Genomic DNA, 14,161 nt, shown 5'->3' on the forward strand with positions numbered 1-14,161 from the left:
AACCGATGTCAAATGACCATTTCACATCGGTTTTTAGTTCTTTTTCGTTTAATATTGTTTTACCCGATGTATTTTATACATTTTTTACATCGATTTAAATTAACCATTGTGATGTTAGTATTTTGTAAATTGCATGCCATCCTGGAACTATTTACAGCCACAGGGAACCAATTGCATTTACAACAAAAAAAAACAATGCAACATCCCAACAAAAAACATACAAAAACATCGAACAAAAACATAAAGATACATTGATACCAAATTTTTTAACATCCAATCCAACAAACTCAATTCTGACATATATTACAAGTCTAGAATAAACATCCCACCCAAAAACAATAAAACCCAAATTCGCTAGTTATTACATCCAACATTCTAAATATCTCTACAACTTGCAAGTTATGCAATTCAATTGGATTTGGTTGGATCGCTGTAAAATATATGGGCCTCCTAGCATTCTCAACAAGTACAAGCTCTTGCCACTAACCTGACATTATTCAGCGAATTTGAGACCTCAAAACTCTGGGGATCTATCTGTGCAGCTTGCTAAAATTGCTTTGTGCCCAAAGATTTTCAGAAATTGCTTTGTATCCAGAGATTGTTAAATTTAAGGACTCAGATAGATGCAAGTGAACTAAATCATAATTTCTATAAGAACCTCAGAACTATACATGCGGACTCCTTTCTGGATCTTCAGGCCATACATGTTTATATGTTAAAAATTCAATCTTAAAGCATTCCAAAATGCACAAGTAATATATCACAATCATTTTCCTGCCGAAACTTGGTTGGTGGACTTCCACGTGAAGAGGTTGATGTTGATTCTGCCATACCAGCTAGTGCAGTGACATGTTCAGGCTGCAAAAAATCTGAATTAATGTTGACCATAGCTTGTAAGTAAAACAGGCAGCGACCCAACTACATGTCTAACAATCTAGATATTTAGTTAAATGCTCGCCTCTTTGTAATTTAGTTAAATGCTCATTTATTTGTATCCTGTGGATAGCCTCTTTGTATAATCATTAGCCACATGTTGCTGCGAAGTACCACTAACTGCATCATGATGTTGCGCAATTGCCAAAGTATCAGCCAAACTGTCAGTTGTAGGGCCTGCTTGACTTCTTCCCTTAAAATGTTATAACCGCCTTGCTGCCTATTAATTAATTTTTAATAAATTTTACTTAAAATTTTATGTAACTAGAGGAAAGCAATGCACTTATCAAATAATCAAATCACTAATAAAATTGCACACCTACCAGATAGTACCCACTTAAGAATTTACACGATCTAGTAGGCATTTACACGATCTGCATATCTGATGATGGTATGAAGTAGTGAGTATGTGTGTGTGCACGCAAGCGTATATTAAAAAACCAGTTAAGCATGTATTTTATAACTACAATACCATCTCATTTTAATTTTATACTCACGGGAAGAAGTCATCTATTTTGAGCGGCCACAATGCATTTACAGCATATTTGGCATCAGTGTAGAAGGATGGTATTGAATATAGAGCATTGAGAGGCCAATATTTTAGAAACTATCATCAACATACTGTGCCAACTGCCTAGACAACCATTTAATCACTAAAGACAGCGAATACAGAGATCACAAAATCAAACAACTTCAACTCCAAAGGAACTATGATATTTTCTGGATAATAACTAACTTGATTGACATAATGAATAAGCTTGTCCATGTTCCAGAACCACGTCTGAGCATACTGATACTCGAAGTCTGTCCCCATGGTCCACATGATATGATTTGTCCCAGTAATGTTAGCCTGATATAGAGAAGCAAAAAGAATTTGAATCTGCTAGCATCACTAGATTTATAGTTAAAAAAGATAGAAATCAACCTGAATTTCACATGGTGTCTTTGGATGCTAAGGTCTTAGAACTATATGTTGCCAAATATATGCTATTTAAATTTCAGATTAGGCGGTCAGTTTCCATGATCATACTTTATATGTTATTTCTTTATATATTTGTGTGTTTAGTACTAATAATTTCACAACTGTTGTCATTTTCTCAAGGTAGATTGTTAAAGAATATACCTAGCATCCATATGTAAATATGTAAATAGGAAGCGTTCACATATTTGGTGTGCAGAGAGTCAAGTAATTAGACTCAGGTTACCTGTGCTAAGGCAGCAGCTATAAACCCATTAACACAATCTTGGAAGTTGTAGTCAAACAAACCCATGTTTTCCTTCAATTTAAAAGTAGTTGTTACATCCTTAAAAATTCAAGCAAAACTTAAAAGCCTATGAAAATTCTGTCTCCAAAGAATTTACCTGGACTACGGGAGAATCATCATCGACTTCGAAGTAAAAACCGCTTGGGGGTTCGTAATTTTCAAGAAATGCACCTGCAAAGATCTAAAAGAAAAAAAAATAGATCAGAAGTATTCAACACAATGATAGTATTCCTTATAACTTCTGAGTCCTTAGTTTTAACAATCTCTGGATACAAAGCATTTTTTCTCTGGAAAGAGATCTTACTCAATCTTGTTACTAACTGAAAAAGATCTAGCTACTAGAATTTTTAGAGACTAACTATGGACAGTTATTCCCTTGCATGAGATTGACAAAAAAATCTAGGAGCTTATACGAGTATATATACACTCCCAAGAATTGTAACTTTTATAGGACGGTAATTATCAGGTTTATCATGTGAGTAAAGATAGTAAGATGCTTAGGTGGTGCATAACTAATCATATGTATATAGAATTAACATGCTTTTGCATGTAAGGTCTCATATATATTGTGCTACAGATATTTTTAGAAGTTGGAATCGCCTTCTAGAACACACCTGTTTTATGCAATACGTAAAAGCAAGAACCTCCCAAGACATCATCCCAAATCTACAGTTGGTAAAAGCTCTAATATCAAAGTTTTTGCCAATGCGAGGATACATCTCCATGCCTTGTCACGAGAAACAGACCAATATGCATCTTAATGAATATTAACTATTGCAAGAAAAATCAAGAAGTATGCAACACGTACTGATGCATGTCATACTTGCAAGATAACTTCATGCATCTAACTTAACAGTTTTGATATGAAAAAATCACAATAAGTTTATAAAAATTAATTAGGAGAAGCGTATAATAAAAATTAGTACGACACATTCTAGTGGCAAAAAAATTAAGCAACAATCAATAAGGCTAAATATCATGGATTCATGAGAAAGACAACTATTGTCAATGCTAAAAACCAAAATGTCCTATTTGTTATACCTCATAAGTCATCCATCTTTTTGCAATTTAAAGCCCACCAAAATGCAGTGGTGTTAAAGTGGTCCTAGAGCAAAAAAGTGCAGATGATGAATAACACTAGTCTGAATTCTAAAGCATACTTAAATAAACAATAAGCTCTACTTAGTAAATGATAAGCATACCAAAATAGGGGTTGTCTTGACCTTCTCACCGCCTGATTTTATCAAAGCAATAGTACCCTCACTTTTCTCATTTGTTAGGGGCAGGGAGCTAACATCCATAGAACATCCCATACTATTCCCGTCACTCCTGTTAACATATAAAGATAAGGGGATAGACTGTAAAATTGATAAAAGGACTAGAAAAACCAAAACAAAAAGAGCACTCTGATCTGATACCATCCCTGATTTGCATCTCGAACATTAGCTAATAGTTTGGATGCTGGAGATGAGACCTGAAAGATATATATTAAAAGAATGAAAGATTAATACTCTAAAAACCCAAAAACTTGAGAAAATTGATACCTTTCATCAAAATATCCTCAATCGCTTTCACCAAGGCCCAAATCGAACCTTCCACCAATGAATTTCATATAAATCGAACCAAAAAAATTATTTCAAGATAATTAGCATGAATGGAACCAATTTTGAGTTGGGCTCGTGTTTAATTAGGGTTATTGTTTTGAATTTGTGAAACTGTGAGTACTAAATTGTTAGAATGGGGTAAATTAGGGTTTGAGATGTGTTGATAGGGAGATGGGAGAGGGAGAGTAGGACGCTGAGAGAGATGAAAGAAAAAAGAGAAATAGTTGGTAAGAGATAATACAGAGAAAAAAGTGAAGAGAGAGCTCGATTTGGAGCTTAATTAGAGGGTTTATGGGAGGGAGGGAGGAGAGAAAGAGATGTGAGATGAGGGAGATGAAGTCGAGGCTTGAGAGAAACAGTCATGGTGTTTATGATTGAGTTGAGGTTGTGAGAGAAACTGCAATGGTAGATTTGAGATGAGAGAGAGAGAGTCGGGTATGAGTAAAGGGGGCAAAGGGGGAGATATTCTAAAAGGGGGGAAATGAAAAATGAGTTGAAGGGGAAAAATTTTTAGTTAAAGGGGGGGAAATTGTATACTGAAATGGGGGAAAATGATAACTTAAATTTTATTTTTTGGAATCGGTTATAGACAATGATTTTTAAAAACAACCGATGTCAAAGTTAAAAACATTTATTTGACATTTCTAATATTTGAACATAGATAACGGTTGTTAGACGAAACCAATGTCAAAATCCTTATAAACATCGCTTAATTACAAATCGATGTTAAAAACTCTTTTAACATCGGGTGCATTACGTGCCGATGTCTAAGTACCGATGTCGTATGCACTATTTCTAGTGGTGGTAGCTGATTAAAGGAAAGAAGATCAAGATAAACATAAGAAGAGATATGCATGAAGAAGGAGTTCCGTGAAGAATGGAATACTTGGAAGAAACGATATCTGATTGATATATTTTAGGAAGCAGAATTATATTCCATATCAATTAGCGATTATCTTGTAACTGTGTAGTATATAAACACAGACATAGGGTTTACACTATAAGTGTTATCATATTCGAGAAGATTATTCATTGTAACCCTAGTAGCTCTCGTGATATTTGTTCATCACTGAGAGGTAACAGTTCCATACTGTAACAAAGTTTATTATTTCAATAAAGTTTGTTTTCTGTTACTTAAGATATTAAAGTTCGATTTGATTGTATTATACACTGTATTCACCCCCTCTACAGTGTGTGTGACCTAACAAGAGGTATCAGAGCCTATCTGTTAACACACATACAGTTAAAGATCCAAACACAATCATGTCTGACACAGAAACTCCAAGTAAGCCTACCAAAACTGAGGAACCACCAAAGACACAAATTCAGAGTCGGTATGAGACCATCAGAGTTCCCATACTGAGACCATCTGAATATCCCATATGGAAGGTAAGGATGACCATGTTCCTGGAAGCAACAGATCCAGAATACCTTGATAGAATCAAGGAAGGGCCTCACAAACCAACCAAGCTTGTTGTTGCAGTTACCGGTGAAGCAGCAAAGACTGTACTAAAGGAAAATAGTGATTATACTGCTGAAGATACATCATCAATTGCTAAGGATGCTAAGGTACGACACTTACTGCATAGTGCCATTGATAATGTAATGTCAAACAGGGTAATCAACTGCAAGACTGCTAAGGAGATATGGGATGCTCTGGAAACAAGGTGTCAGGGAACTGACACAATTAAGAAGAACAGGAAGACAATACTCACTCAAGACAAACTTTTGAATGATTTGTCATTGGTTGATAAAGAGTATGATCTTGAAGATTCAAACCTTAAATTCCTGTTAGCTCTTCCTGAATGCTGGGATTTGAAGGCAACAACAATAAGAGACAACTACAATCTTGATGAAACAACTCTTGATGAAATCTATGGAATGCTCAAGACTCATGAACTTGAGATGGAACAAAGAAGCAAGAGGAAAGGAGGAAAGTCAAGGACAGTTGCTCTTAAGGCTGAAGAAGAATCCCCCAAAGCAGCTTCCTCAAGGAAAGACAAGGGTAAAGATCTTGTTATAAAGTCTGATACTGAGTCATCAAGTTCTGAAAGTGATGATGACTCAGATTCTGAAAGCTTCCCTGAGACTGATGCTGATGAGGAGATGATGAAGCTGTGTGCTCTTATGGTGAAAGGAATCACAAAGATTGCATACAGGAAGTTCAGGAAGGGAAAGAAGTTTTCCAGGAAAGGCATAAGTTCTGATAAGAAGAATTTCAGAAGATCTGAAGGCAGAGGAGGAAAGTCTGACAAAGGAGATTATACCAATGTTAAATGCTATAACTGTGGTGAGAAAGGCCACATATCTCCTATTTGCAAAAAGGTAAAGGGTGACAAAGGCAAGGCTCTTGTCACAAAGCAGAAAAGCTGGACAGACACCTCAGACTCTGAAAGTGAGGAGAACTATGCATTAATGGAAAATGCTGATAAAGAAAGTGTTGAGAGCAGTTCTGAAGCTGCTGAAACAAAGGTACCTCAGACTACTTATGCTTTTCATACTGAAGATATTAATGAGTTGAGAAGATATCTTAAAACCATGTTTGTTAGTTATAGAGATCAAACTTTAACATGTGAAAGATTAACTTCTGAAAATCTTGCTTTTAAGAAAAGAAATGATTTCTTAGAAAAAGAGTTAGTCATGTTTCATCAAACTCAGAAGGATAGAGATGATGCTTTCTATGTTAGGGATGAAGTGCTAAAAATGAATGAATCTCTAAAAACTGAGTTAGAAAAGGAAAGAGAGATTATCAGAACTTGGACTAATTCTGGCAAAACAACTCAAAATTTGCTAAGTAGTGGAAACTGGAAAGAGGGCTTAGGTTATGGAGAGGATAAGAATGATAAAGGAACTGGAGAAATTAAGCCTGTTATTAAGCAAAAGCCAAAGTTAAAACCTGTTAAGTTTGTAACTGTAAAGTCTGAAAATGAGAAATCAGAAGTTAAAGAGGAATTAACTTCTGACAAACTAAAACAGGAAAAGATAGCTGAAGTAAACATAGACTTAATGACAAAGAAGCAGCTTAAGCATAAGCTGAAAGATGTTAAGAATGCAAACAAGGTAAAATCACCTAGGAAAAATAGGAATGGAAAGGAAGGTGTGAATAAAAGCAATAATTATAAACCTGTTCCTGATGCTCCTAGGAAAACATGTCATAACTGTGGAAGTTCTAATCATCTGGCTTCTTTTTGCAGGAAGAATAAGAATATTAACTCCTTACCTTCAAAATCAGGAGTTAAGAGTCAGTCTGTTAGATACAAACCACAAAATCCTTTTTTTCATTGTGGTAGTTTATGGCATTCCATTTATACTTGTAAGGAATATCATAGTTTGTACTATGATTATTATCAAATAAAACCTTCTTTGAAGAAAGTTTCCATTGTTCCTTCTAGTATAAATTCTGATTCAAAGTCTGATAATGTAAGTTCTAAAAAGCAAAATGTTAACATAAACTCTGATGCTAAATCCGCTGCAAATGTTAACAAACTTAATAAGACCAAAGGATCCAAGCAAGTCTGGGTCCTTAAAACTAATAATTAGTGGTCTTTGTGATTGCAGGGCAACAGGAAAAATATTCTAGTTCTGGACAGTGGATGTTCAAGACATATGACTGGAAATAAGGCCCTGCTATCAGACTTTGTGGAGAAAGCTAGCCCAAGTGTTTCCTATGGAGATGGCAATATTGGAAAAACATTGGGATATGGCAATATCAACCTTGGGAATGTCATAATTAAAGAAGTAGCTCTGGTCTCAGGACTTAAACACAATCTGCTGAGTATAAGTCAAATCTGTGACAGAGGTTATCATGTTGATTTCATTGAAGAACACTGTGAAATTGTGAGTAAATCTAAAGGCAAAGTTGTTCTGAAAGGATACAGGCGTGGTAACATTTATGAAGCTAAGATTTCAACAAGTACTGATGGTTCTGCAATCTGTCTGATGAGTAGAGCATCAATTGAAGAAAGCTGGAATTGGCACAAGAAACTCTCTCATTTAAATTTCAACAATATAAATGAACTGGTCAAGAAAGATCTTGTGAGAGGATTGCCAAAGTCAGTATTTGCTCCTGATGGTCTTTGTGATTCATGTTAGAAGGCCAAACAAAGAAAATCTTCATTCAAGAGCAAGACTCAATCATCAACTCTTGAGCCTTATCATCTATTACATGTTGATCTATTTGGTCCAGTGAATGTCATGTCTATTGCAAAGAAGAAGTATGCATTGGTCATAGTGGATGAGTTCACCAGATATACATGGGTGTATTTCTTGCACACAAAAAGTGAAACTGCATCTATCTTGATTGATCATGTCAAACATCTGGATAAATTGCTCAAAGATTGTGTGAAAATCTTAAGGAGTGATAATGGCACTGAGTTCAAGAATTTGATGATGGAAGAGTTCTGCAAAAACCATGGAATAAAGCAGGAATTTTCTGCTCCTGGAACTCCACAGCAAAATGGAGTTGTTGAAAGGAAGAATAGAACTCTCATTGAAGTTGCACGTACAATGCTTGAAGAAGCAAAGCTTCCAACCTATTTCTGGGCTGAAGCTATGCAGACTGCTTGTTTTACTCAAACTACAACACTTATTAACAAGCATGGAAAAACACCATATGAGATGGTGAAGAAAAAGAAGCCAAATCTGAAGTACTTTCATGTATTTGGATGCAAGTGTTTTGTTCTCAAGACTCATCCTGAACAGCTATCCAAGTTTGATCTAAAAGATGATGAAGGAATCTTTGTTGGATATCCACTTTCTACAAAAGCCTTCAGAGTCTATAATTTGAGAACAAAAGTGGTCATGGAATCTATCAATGTCTCTTTTGATGACAAGAAGATTATTGGTCTTGAAGATTTCATTGATCGTGATCAGCTGAGATTTGAAAATGAAGACTCAAATTCTGATACTGAAAATCCTGACAGTCTAAGTCCTGATACTGTAAACTCTGATGGATTAAACTCTGATGTTATTGAAACTGTGGTGACTACGTCAAAGGAAGATGCACCAATGCAGGGGGAGCATACTCAAGATCCTACCACATCTCAAGAAACATCAGAACATACATCTGGCTCTTCAAGTTCTGATTCGTCAAGTTCTGATAAGCCAAGTTCTGATAGTGCTGAAAATCTAAATTCTGAAGAATCCAACTCAGAGAGCATAGTTTCAGGGGGAGCATCAGAAAATGAAAATGAAGACAGCATGGATCATGGGGGAGCATCTAGTTCTAGAGAAAACCTTCCATCTGCAAGGAAGTGGACAAAGTCACATACACCTATTTTGATAATTGGAAATCCTGATGCAGGTGTCAAAACTAGAACAGGTACTTCAAATGAATGTCTTTACAATTCTTTTCTCTCTCAGACTGAGCCAAAGAAAGTGGAAGAAGCTCTTCAAGATGCTGATTGGGTGCAAGCAATGCAGGAAGAGTTAAATGAGTTTGAAAGAAACAAAGTCTGGACCCTAGTGCCAAGACCAAAGAATAGATCTGTTGTTGGTACAAAGTGGGTATTCAGAAACAAAACTAACAGTGATGGCATAATTACAAGGAATAAGGCAAGGCTGGTTGCAAAAGGATATTCTCAACATGAGGGAATTGACTATGATGAAACATTTGCACCAGTTGCTAGGTTAGAAGCCATAAGGATATTTTTGTCTTATGCTGCTCACAAAAAGTTTACTGTCTTTCAAATGGATGTGAAAAGTGCTTTTCTCAATGGAGAATTGGAGGAGGAAGTATATGTTGAACAACCTCCAGGCTTTGTAGATTCCAAATATCCAGATTATGTCTACAGGCTTGATAAAGCACTTTATGGACTTAAGCAAGCTCCTAGAGCATGGTATGAGACTTTAGCTAAGTTTCTTCTGGAAAGTGGATTCAACAGAGGAACAATAGACAAAACACTGTTCTACCTCAACCATGGAAAGGACTTACTTCTCGTCCAGATTTAAGTTGATGATATCATTTTTGGGTCTACAAATGACAGACTTTGCAAGAAGTTTGCCAAACTGATGCAGTCAAGATATCAGATGAGTATGATGGGGCAACTTAGCTATTTTCTGGGCCTTCAAGTCAAGAAGGATGAAGAAGGCACTTTTATTTGTCAAACTAAGTACACCAGAAACTTGTTAAAGAAATTCGGAATGCAAGATTGTTCAAGTGCATCAACTCCCATGGCCACTGCAACAAAACTGGATAAGGATATTGGTAAATCAGTAGATATTACTGATTACAGAGGTATGATTGGCTCTCTACTCTATCTAACTGCTAGTAAACCTGATATCATGTATGCTACCTGTCTTTGTGCAAGATTTCAAGCAGATCCAAGAGAGCCTCACTTAACAGCTGTGAAAAGAATCTTTAAGTATCTTAAAGGAACAGCTGATCTGGGATTGTGGTATCCTAGAGAATCAGATTTTAAACTAATAGGTTACTCAGATGCAGATTTTGCAGGTTGCAAAATTGACAGGAAAAGCACAAGTGGAAGCTGCCAATTTCTTGGAGGCAGATTGGTTTCTTGGTTCAGCAAGAAACAAAAGTCAATTTCCACATCAACTGCAGAAGCAGAGTATATTGCTGCAGGAAGCTGTTGTGCACAGATTCTTTGGATGAAGAATCAGTTACTGGATTATGGGTTAACTTATTTCAAAATCCCTATTTATTGTGATAATCAAAGTGCTATTGCTATGACAGGTAATCCAATTCAACACTCTATGATAAAGCACATCAGCATCAGGTACCACTTCATAAGGGAACATGTGGATGAAGGTACAGTGGAATTGCACTTTGTTCCAACAGATCAACAACTAGCAGATATCTTCACAAAACCACTATGTGAAGCCACTTTTACAAGATTGGTAAATGAACTTCAAATGGTTTCAGGTTCTTTTTCTAAATCTGTCTAGTTTTGTTCTGTTTCTTTAGACTTTATGATCAGTATTTACATAATGTAATCTCTTTGTGTATTCTGTGATTAATTGAAATATGCGTTCAAGTACTGATTGTTGTCTGATATATGTTTCTAAACTCTGATAAGTGATATGTCTGTTTAAGTAACTATTCAATCCTATGAGGATAACTGTGCTATATACTGACCTAGTAGTCTTCAATAAACAGATGATCCCATATAAGAAGTAATTATTTATGTGGAAATCTTATGTCACAAGCAAATTCTGATAATTGAGCTTAGTTGAGTTTACTTTGTTTATCTTATTACTAAGTCACAAATTAAAATAATGCTACTCATTTGTTAAGTTCTGATACTAGTAAAACTGCTGAATGTACTAAGTGCTGATAAACCTCACTTATCAAAAGAAAAAGCAAAAAGGATCAAAGAATAGAATTAGGTACTCCTTTGAGATCTAGAGTAAAAATGTGGAAGGGAAGACCCAAGTGCATTGCTGGTATTAAGTAAGTATGCATTAGAAAAGCAAAATATTTTCTTGGTGACTTTTCACACTCTATGATTACTGGAGAAATACTCTGATAATAGCATAAATTCTGATAAGCAGTCGTGACTCACTTACACTGAGAAGCCACTGTAAAATAGAATTTAAAAAGATGCATAAAATTAGCACAAAACAGCTGAGGTGGACTCAAGCATGAACTCATTCATCAGTAGGTATTCAGGATAATGACAGCTCTTTAGCAAAATTTTAGTTATGCCTTATTTCTAAGATGTACTGAAGTGAATCAGACTTTACTCCCTGTCTGGAATTTAGCTTAATGCACACACTAATCACTCCATCTGAATGATGAAAATTACTGTGGTGGTCTATGTTGTTTTAGATAAACAGTCATTATGTCATTTTGCACTAACTCTGAGGACAAGTTCTGGTGGCATATTCTGACGATTAAGTTCTGAGGAGTATAACTCAGAACTTGTATGAGGATTTACTTAGATAGGCATTCCTTTTTCGAGTTAAGAAATTATGTTCTGATGACTGTTAAGTTCTGATATAAGTCTAAGTTCTGATATTACTGTCTAATTCTTTACTTGGCTTATCTGTGGATAAAATTTAATAACAGTCTCGGTTCAAACTAGAATATGTTGAAGTGGAAGATTAATAGTCACTATGGTTAGGGTTAATGGTATTCGTACTTGAACAGTCCATTTTTACTTATTTCTTGTGCGCATTCAACCATTTTTTCTCCTTCCAATGAATGTTATTCTTTTTCAAAGTCTGGGGAGATGAGGTAGAATTAATTCTACCTGTCAGCATTAAATACTTTTACGTCTCCTGGCATTCTCTTGCCTATATAAGCAGCCACTTCACATCAGCCTTCCCATCAAATTCTTTCTCACAAACTTACCTTCATACTTTTTCTTTCAAAAATGCAATGGTCAGATACAACATGTTTTTGAACTACCAAAACTTCAATATGGAGCTAAGCTGTGCCGACTAGCAGCAGGAATGGCACGTCACAGCCATTCCTGAGGAGATATGGGACTCTGTCCCACAGGAGGTACTGACCCACCTCCTGTTCTTCTATATGGATTACCATCGCCATCTGGAGCGATTGGAGGAGGAAAGGCTGGAAGCTCTCCACCAGCAAGAGCGAATCATCCGACTCGCCATTCTGTTTGTCGAGAGGAGGAAGAAGAAATGATTTAATCTCGTCTTCTTCCTGTTTTTCTTCATCATCAACTTTGTCAGGCTTCTTAGCTAGGATTAAGGCTGTTGATGTTAGGTTTAGCAGCTTAGGGAAATCTTGTATAAATTCTGATGTAATCTCAATTTCATGAATGTATTCACTTGATATATTAATGAAATTTTTTTTTGTTTCAAGATTCTGTCTCTAAGATATTTTGTAATGCATTGATAAATCCTAATTGATATTCTGATGACCATATAAATTCTGTTTAAATTTAAGTTCTGACTTTCCTTTATCAGTACTTATTCATATAATTTATCTTGGTCATTTTCACTTGACTTATTTTCTGAATATTAATGTTGCAGTGAAAAATAATTCCATAAGTGGGAACGGCTTCAATTTTGAATTAAAACTGTTTCACCTTAATTAATGGCATATCTGGGTAACTGGAACGGTTTTTTTTCCCTTGAAAACAGGCGAGTGGGTAAGTATTAATTACTGTTTTCTCGAGCCCAGTAACTATCCGTTATTACTGCATGTCTGATAGGTGTCCAACGGTAACATTTTTTAAGAGTATAAGTACGACAGAGAGAGGATTTTTTAATCTTTTATTTCCTTCATTTTTTTTTCTCTCTACTTGCTTTTACTCTCACTTTCTCTCATCTTCTCACATTGGTTTTTCATACAGATATTTTATCAAACACCTAACAGGCACTTTTTCATCTAAATTTTTCACATGGCACCTAAGGATTTAATCATTGATAGAGCTAAGTTTGTTCCAAACAACTATGCTGCAATTCTTGATCATGCTGAAGCTCCATCTGAATTGCATTTTGTGCAAGATCTTCTTGCACACAGTGAGATTGGATATGCATTAACCCAGCCTTCAGTCTTTTCGAGCCAACAAGTTCTGACGTTTTGGCAGACTGGGCACTTTGATGATGGTGGTAAACATGGCACTCCCGGTATTGTTTTCGAAGTGGGTGATTCATCTTATGCAGTTACTCCTGGTATAATACGCAGGGCTCTACATCTCCCAGAAGAGTGTACTTTTTCAATTCCAAAGGAATCAGCTCTTCAGGAGTTAATGGCTAATTTGGGATATGAAAAGAGTTTGGCAAAACTTGGGCAGTTGAAACGGGCTCATATCAGAAGAGAATGGAGCTTCTTCTTCGACTGCATCACCAAAGCTTTTGGGAACAAATGTTTAAATTTTGATACTATCCCAATTCTGAGTCAGCACATCGGGTATGCTATTATCAATCAAACTCATTTTGATTTTGCAACTGGTATAATTAATTTTATTGGGGATAGGATGACAGAGGATAGGAATGTTGTCTATTTTGCTAGATTCTGTCAACTTATTTATACTTTTTGTACTGATGAACCTCAATTAGTCAGTTCCTCAACCACACCTTTTAAAGTTGCAAAACGCTACTTTAATGACCTGGTAAATGCTGACACTAAGAAATCAGTGGTTAGACCATTACAGATTCCTCAGTCTGTAAAACAGATCCTAGTAAATGCTGATCCTGATACTTATAGATCTGTTTACTCTGATGTCCAACCAACAACAAACACCCAAAAACCATCATCCTCAGCACCTACCACTCATTCTACTCAACCTACCCTCAGGACATATCTCAAATCCTATCTCTCCACTTCACAGACTGTTCAACCCTCATCCTTAGCACCTATTGTGAAGCCTTCATCCTCCAAGCCAAAGAGGACAAAGACTGTTCCTCAAACACCTCAAAAGAGAAGGA

General features: G+C 35.9%; 1 protein-coding gene across 8 annotated transcripts; it reads right to left on the minus strand.

Moving 5' to 3' along the window:
* Nucleotides 1–230: 230 nt before the first annotated feature.
* On the minus strand, nucleotides 231–4,200 carry LOC141665676 (putative alpha-mannosidase At5g13980). 8 transcript variants are annotated; one of them, XM_074471682.1, is made up of 10 exons: nucleotides 3,743–4,188; nucleotides 3,617–3,672; nucleotides 3,401–3,527; nucleotides 3,240–3,303; nucleotides 2,813–2,925; nucleotides 2,296–2,379; nucleotides 2,139–2,210; nucleotides 1,670–1,783; nucleotides 1,257–1,315; nucleotides 960–1,153 (listed from the first exon to the last, which is right to left on the minus strand). In XM_074471682.1, exons 5-9 carry the CDS (start codon nucleotides 2,921–2,923, stop codon nucleotides 1,271–1,273), a joined length of 426 nt encoding a protein of 141 aa, XP_074327783.1. In that variant the 5' UTR covers nucleotides 2,924–2,925; nucleotides 3,240–3,303; nucleotides 3,401–3,527; nucleotides 3,617–3,672; nucleotides 3,743–4,188; the 3' UTR covers nucleotides 960–1,153; nucleotides 1,257–1,270. The 8 variants fall into 8 exon arrangements, with proteins under 8 accessions (XP_074327766.1, XP_074327762.1, XP_074327779.1 ...); XM_074471665.1 differs by lacking the exons at nucleotides 960–1,153; nucleotides 1,257–1,315 and adding an exon at nucleotides 231–858 and having other exon boundaries at nucleotides 2,813–2,969; nucleotides 3,743–4,195; XM_074471661.1 differs by lacking the exons at nucleotides 960–1,153; nucleotides 1,257–1,315 and adding an exon at nucleotides 231–858 and having other exon boundaries at nucleotides 3,743–4,191.
* Nucleotides 4,201–14,161: the final 9,961 nt, after the last annotated feature.

This window comes from Apium graveolens, chromosome 1 (assembly GCF_009905375.1).
Source record: "Apium graveolens cultivar Ventura chromosome 1, ASM990537v1, whole genome shotgun sequence".
NCBI lineage: Eukaryota > Viridiplantae > Streptophyta > Magnoliopsida > Apiales > Apiaceae > Apium > Apium graveolens.